This window comes from Phragmites australis, chromosome 18 (assembly GCF_958298935.1).
Source record: "Phragmites australis chromosome 18, lpPhrAust1.1, whole genome shotgun sequence".
Classification (NCBI taxonomy): domain Eukaryota; kingdom Viridiplantae; phylum Streptophyta; class Magnoliopsida; order Poales; family Poaceae; genus Phragmites; species Phragmites australis.
Window position 1 is genome coordinate 7,289,622 of NC_084938.1, and position 6,906 is coordinate 7,296,527.

General features: G+C 46.8%; 1 protein-coding gene across 1 annotated transcript; it reads right to left on the bottom strand.

Moving 5' to 3' along the window:
• Positions 1–212: 212 nt before the first annotated feature.
• On the bottom strand, positions 213–1,919 carry LOC133899577 (aspartyl protease family protein At5g10770-like). The gene is made up of 2 exons (XM_062340572.1): positions 1,778–1,919; positions 213–1,675 (listed from the first exon to the last, which is right to left on the bottom strand). Exons 1-2 carry the CDS (start codon positions 1,917–1,919, stop codon positions 465–467), a joined length of 1,353 nt encoding a protein of 450 aa, XP_062196556.1. The 3' UTR covers positions 213–464.
• Positions 1,920–6,906: the final 4,987 nt, after the last annotated feature.

Consider the following 6,906-nt stretch of genomic DNA (forward strand, 5'->3'; position numbering starts at 1 on the left):
ACTTTAACATCATCTAATTTTTATTAACTTTTATCGAGTAGTATCAACAGTTTCTTATGTCTTCATAAGAAATACGGGTTAGTTTATTATTGCATGTCGTCACACGCTTATGGTAGGCCTCCGGTACAACTTCGAAGTATGTTCGTATAGTCCCATAGTCATCTATAAATAGATCACTAACTTTTGTATCATCCATCACGTGAAAAGGCATATGCTATATTAGCTAGTAAATTTTATTTTATTCATAAAATACCAGGAGAACATTACAATTTGGTTGGTAGTCTGCACACTTGTATCATGCTGCAATCACGAAAACAATTAAAATCGAAGTACTATATAGTTGATGGCCGGTTTGCCCAACCACATGTCCCGGCCCTTACCTCGCAACCACAAACAAGTAGGCAACCACGCGAGAGAAGCATATATATCTAGCTACCTGACCGTAACCGTAGTGACAACACCGATCAGCACGCCCTCGCCCGGAACCCCACGGCGTTCCGGCCAACGTCGTACAGCACCTCGAAGGTTCGCTGCTGCACGTTGCCAATGATGCCGAGGGAGCTGTCGTCGTCGTTGGCCGCGAACGCGAGGCAGTTGCCCAACATGATCCCATTGGCATCGAGGTTGACGACCGCGCCCCCACCGAACACCAGCGAGACGGCCGGTATGGTGACGCTGCTCAAGCCGCTGAAGTCGAAGCACGTGTCAAGGATGCCTTGGGGCTGCGCCTTCGGGTACTGCTTCATCCCAGCCTTGAACGCCGATGACAGCGCCGAGTACGCTGTCGGTGGCAGATACGTGAGGATCGTGCCGGAGTCCATCACCGATCCGGCCGAGAAGAAGGAAGGGGGCACGTTGAGCTGCTTCCCGCCCACCCTGATTGCCTCAAGGAGCACGAGGTAGAACGTCGGGACCTTGCTGTTCCTGAAAATCCGCGTCGTCACGAAGCCCGAGCGGCCGCTTGACGCACCGAGCGTGAGGAACCCTGAGGAGGCCGAAGTCGGCGGGAGGCAGTAAGAGAAGGCCTTGCCCAAGGCCCCCGCCGTCTGCGACACGAGCGACTGTGCGCCGCCGCCGAGCCCCATCATCCCGGCGGTTTTCTCAGTCATGCCCGACGTGGCGTGGCTACACCCGAATTGGAAGCTCTTGACGACGATGGAGCCCAGCGTGAGCGTGTCGGAGCTATACGTTCCGGTCGTACTCGTGCCGTCGAGGTACTTGACAATGTACTGGCACCGGGAGCTCAAGCAGCCGTTGCCGTTCCCCTCCCTGCCGAGCTGCACGCATGCGGCGGAACCACAGGAGAACGGGGAGTACGTGCTCGACTTGCTGGGATCGAAGAGCGGGTCCACCTGGGAGTGGCACTGCGAGCACGGTTTGCACTGCACCCATGACACATCGCTGCCGGTGTCGATGAACACGTTCTGGGTCACGGCCGGCGAGCCGATGCCAACGGTGATGACGTACTCCAACGTGTCCAGTGAGGTGCCCAGGGTGGTCGGCACGGTGGCGTCCGTTTGCTGGCTGGCGGTGAACTTCCGTTGGATGTAGCTAGCTCGGAGCTGGTCGCTGCGGAGCACCTCCTCCAAGGTTGGAATCTCCTTGGAGGGCATCGGCGAGCATGGGCCGTACCGGTGGTGCAATGGTACGGTGGCGCCACCAGGGGACGGAATTGCTGAAACCATTAAAGCAGGGGAAACAATTACAGGTGCACAGAACAACCAAGCGGAATATATATCAATTCATTCGTGTGTATGCATGCATGGACACTCCGCACCTTTTGTCTCGGAGCAGTTGGCTTCAGGCACGACAGAGCCAATGGAAAAAACCTTGTAATTGGGATCGTCTTCTGCGTGAGTAACGAGAGAATGGCAGTAGCTGCACAAGAGCAGAAGCAGAAGCTTCGACACAGAGGCCATGGCTGTTCCTTGCTTCCAAGGTAATGTTGCAGAAGCTGATCCAGATGTTGTTGGTTGCACCCTTCCATTGGTAGTGCCTTTGCTTATATATATAGAGCACTAGAGTACAGCCAATTGCACGCAATGGTACGGTCGGCACGTACGCAACCGGGCTGCTGAACAGCTGACGACGGATTCGTGGTAGACTAGGTATATCTGGTGTGCGGAAACAAGGCGTACGGTCTTCTCCTAACGAATGTTGCCGCTTGATCAGCGGACAAATTGAAAGGGCTAATTTTGAATTGGAAAAATTCCATTTCACAACCTCAACTATGAGCCAAAAATAGTTTTCAACCCTCAGCTCTAAAACCGTTCACTTTACAACCTTTACTCGAATATATTTAGATTGGTTTTGGGTGGCATTGCATGGTGACATGGCCTAAGCCTGAAATAGTTTTGAAATTTAGAAAATTTGTAAATAACTACAAAAAATTTAAGAGAAAACCCCACTCACACTATGGAGTGTATATAACCTAAATATATTATGTACTATTTAAATAAAAAGGTATTATCGGCCTAAAAAATAGTGTCCAAAACTGAACAGAACCATTTTTCATGTGCTTTCCTTAGTGCCAAATTGATTTAGACTCTAGATACTCCGATGCAAAACTATGGATTTTTTCTAGAATTGTATGAAGTCCTTTACTAATTTTCAAAATCCGGGCATGCTTTTCAAATGTTGAAAAGTTGTAGATGACTTCAAACAATTCTAGAAAAAAATTGGTTGCCCATACGAGTATTTAGAATCTGTATCAATTTGGCATGGTGTGAATTAAAGTTTAATCAGCATGCAAAAGGTGGATTGGTTTAGCTTTATACACTAGCCTTTTATTGGTCGCTTATACTTTATTTCACTTACACAAAATTAATTTCAGTTATCATAGTGTGAGTAAGAACTTTTCCTGAATTTTTTTATGACACTTACTAATTGTTTAAATTAAAAAAAAAACATTTCAGCCTTGGGCCATGTCGCCATGTCAGTGCCACATCACTAAAACCACTCTCAAATCGTGCCTAGGTTGAATAAATGAAAGATTTTAAGTTTTAATAGTTGAGGATTGAAAAGTGAACAGTTTTACAATTGAGGCTGAAAACCAGATTAAGCTCATGATTGAGGGTTGTAAATGGACGTTTCCCGTTTGAATTTATTGTATTATGATTGGGACATCCTCGGAATGGAGGATAGGACAGCAATGTCATCTTTCCTTAGCAGCTTAGAGTGCAGAAATTTGATTTACGAAATTTCTGGCATAAATATGTCTTCATTCGTTCAAACTATTCTGCTTCTATAATATAATTTGGTTTTTTAAGAAATAGATGGAAGTATAGAGAAAAATGATAATTAAGGTAGTATACTTCTTCTATCTACATCTTCAATACTGGTATACAAAAACACGGTGATCTAAATACATTCAAAGTCTAAAACTTTACGACAAAGATAGTAATCAAAATCTTTACTTGCAACATTTATACATATTGTAGTCATTGTCACCAATGTGCAAATCCTATATTATCATGCGACTTGGCCACTTGAGCACAAAGTCAATTATTCTTTTCTGCGAGAAGGCAAAACGTCAAATTAATCATATATGGATGCTAAATCTTAAATTTGTCAAAAACCATGAACTATTACGCTACTTTAATGAAGCCATTGGCAACAAATAATTGATTGTAAGTCTATTCAAACTTCCAGATTAAATTTTACTTATTCGGCAGTTGAAAAGTTCATCTAGAAATAGTGCAAACAAGCCATCATTGACTTATAGATTAAACCTAGGCTGTAGCCTTCTTTTGCTACTGTCATGCTTAAATTTATAAACAGGGCCAGGTGGCTAGTTCCGGCCTAAAAAATATAGAAAAGGATAATCTTTTGGTTTAGGAAAAGCGTCCAGACAAATTAGGTATACGGCAACCTTTTGTCAATACTAGGGGCTGCGGCGCGCCGTTTAGTTTGCGGTTTGGTCTGCCATCACTTGCTTGTGCAAATAGTCCTGTGACTCAATAATTTTTGCCTGCAGCCTGCATTCAAATACCATTTAAAGTTGTATTAGTACTAGTACGATGCCAAGTAGACAACGATCTCCAAAGTATTAACATCCATTCAGTTATCAATATATATGTGGTCTCCAAAACGTGAATTTAATGGTTATTTTTATTTATAATATATTTATAAAACATAGTATTATGAATGCACTTTTAAGATAAATCCATACAATTGATTTTTCTTATTCTAATCCAAATATTTAAAATGATGTTTCCTCAAATTTTCAAAATTTTGACCTCATATTGTCTAAAATGACTTATAATTGTGACCTAGATCAGGAGCTCACACATTAGTCATATTAGAATTTTCGGCATAGACAGAGTTGGAAACAACTTTCTTTTAAATAAAAATTATCAATTATCAGGGCTAAACAATTAAAGCGAAAAAACAAAAGGAGAAAAGGGAGGAATTAGAGTGTTCAAAGAATCATCGCCACATCTAAACACATTATTAATGCATTTTTAGTTTCATAATGTATACTTTACTTCTATACCACAACTAACAGATGAGGTCACCTAGACTAGAATCGCTTATCTGTTGGCTACAGCAGGTCCAGGCTATCACTCCATGGCTACAGAATTAGCATGACGCTTGCTCAAATAAAATACGAACGCATCAGGAAGTTATTTGTCGGAGGATTAACTCCTGTCGCAGGGATCCCGAGAGATCTCTTTTTAAAGATTCGGCCGGGGGATGATCCTGAATAAGTTCGTCGGAGAAATAAATGGAAGTGGAAGTAAATGCAACGGCCGGTGGTGGGGGATGATCGACCTAGCACAAAGGGAAGTAAGTGCACCGGAGTTTAGACAGGTTCGGACCGCACGGGGATGTAATACCCTACTCCTGTATGGATGCAATAACTTACCCTGAGGGGATCCCTTAGGGATATATCTGGTTACAAGAATATCGTGTCTAACTAAGAGTTTGAGGCTCCTTGTTCTTCGGCAGGAGCTCTGCTCAAGCTTGCTTGCAATATTTTTGTCTGAGTGTAGCACGGTCGACTGCTTGGGCTTGTCTTTTTTTCAATTGTTCTATCCTTCAATGTTTCAATGTCTTCTTCTCTCTATATGCCGATCCTTTTATGCACTCGCCGGCCGCGACATATCCCGAACGGAAAGGAAGGGGCACAAGTTCCAAAACGCCACGACTGAGAAAGGCGTCATCATTTCCTCTGGGCGAGGTGACAGGGGCGGTGGAAAAACGCGGCGCACGTCCGGTCACTCGTCACTGTGGACGCCCTGGCGACGGGCGCCGTTGAGAGGGCCCACCGGGCAGCCACAGAGGCACCCGACGTGCCCGCCTTGTCTTGTTCCTCTGTCACGGCAGGGCGGCAGGCGGAACGCCTTGATCCTGGCAACGTTATCCCGAGATACACCGGATAATATGGGACGGGACCCGTGCAAATGGCCCCACGCCTCTCTGCCAAAGCATGGCAGGGACTGACACTACAGCGGGAGCAATTGGGGATCTCAGGCCGCGCACGCCCATTAAATGCGGCCTCGGACCTCTGACTGGCTGACACCTCATCGGCGGGCTCCTCGGGGGCCCTTCTGGGTCGTCGGGGCACCGAGTGCTCGGGGGTACTGTTTACCTCCCCGAGCACCCTCTCCCGAGAATGCCTACCCTTGCCCTCGGGGTACCGGGCGCTCGGGGGCACTGTTTACCTCCCCGAGCACTCTCTCCCGAGCACTCTCGCACGAACCTTCGGGGAACCGAGTGCTCGGGGGCTGCCACGTGCAACCCCGAGCACTATCTCTCGAGCACTTTTGCACTGACCCTCGGGGAACCGGGTTCTCGGGGGCTGCCGCACGCAGTCCCCCGAGCGCTCTCTCCCGGAACTTAGCTCTTCTGATCGTCGGGGGACTAGGGTGCTCGGGGGCGACCGGGCACCTCCCCGAGCACTTTCTTCCCGGTACTTGGACTCTGCGGGTCATCGGGGAACTGGAGTGCTCGGGGACCAGAGGCTGTGGCCCCGAGTACCTTCTCCCGGAACTTAGATTTTCCTCATCCCGCAGGAGGGACCTCGCGGGATGGTGACACATGACGGACGGCTGGCCTGGCCTCGGGACTCAGGGACCCCCGGTTCCTGATACACCGACATTATTTAAGTGGCATTTTCAATTACGGCTACTTTTTCATACGCCTAATGATTGGTGTTTTGCTTTTTTACAAATTCAAGGCAGTATTTTTGACGAGGGATGACCCGATCTTCCGATAGGTAGGAGTAAATTCGATCGGTGAAGACACGACGTTGATGATATAGGATTCTCATGAAAACTGATCTAAGCCTCTGCAACCACTACATTACTGTTTCATTGGTTATTAACCATGCACGACATGGCTCACCTATATGCAAATTGAAGGACACAAGCAAGAACTAACCTAGAATAACGCAATCTCAAATATTGCAAATATGTATGAAGTTCAATCGAAAGGAAGTTCGAGTCTCGGTTAAGTTGGTCTAGTCGACACAAGCTAGGAGATAAAGAACGGAGACTCTGAATTCATAATAGTCGATCTTACAAGTATTATGAAGTGTATATTTCACCGAAGAAAAACAAGAACTAAATAAAACCCAAAAGAGTCTCTAGGTGGAAGCAACAAATAAATAGACGAGGGTAGCGGCGGTAGCTGGGAGGAGGATGGCACGCAGCTACTAGGGCGGGTGTGGTCCTCGGGCCCGGCCACGAGATATTTACACGGCCACTGGGGCCATAACCATGGTGGCGCAGCACCAGATGTGGGCGACTGGATCCTGAGGCGTGGAGTCTGGACGGAAAAGCTAGAATCGACCAATCTGTTGTACATACCATGGACCAACAAAGCTTGAGACAGAACTAGCCGTAGCTGGTTTGGCAAGTCGCCAGGAGTGCGATGAGCCTGCTTGCGTTCGAGCTCTGCTCC

Bases quoted from the DNA above. Each gene is read 5' to 3' on its own strand.
- LOC133899577 (XM_062340572.1), bottom strand. From the start codon at position 1,919: ATGGCCTCTGTGTCGAAGCTTCTGCTTCTGCTCTTGTGCAGCTACTGC. The intron at 1,676-1,777 runs GTGCGGAGTGTC...TAATGGTTTCAG, and splicing joins CAACTGCTCCGAGACAAAAG to CAATTCCGTCCCCTGGTGGC.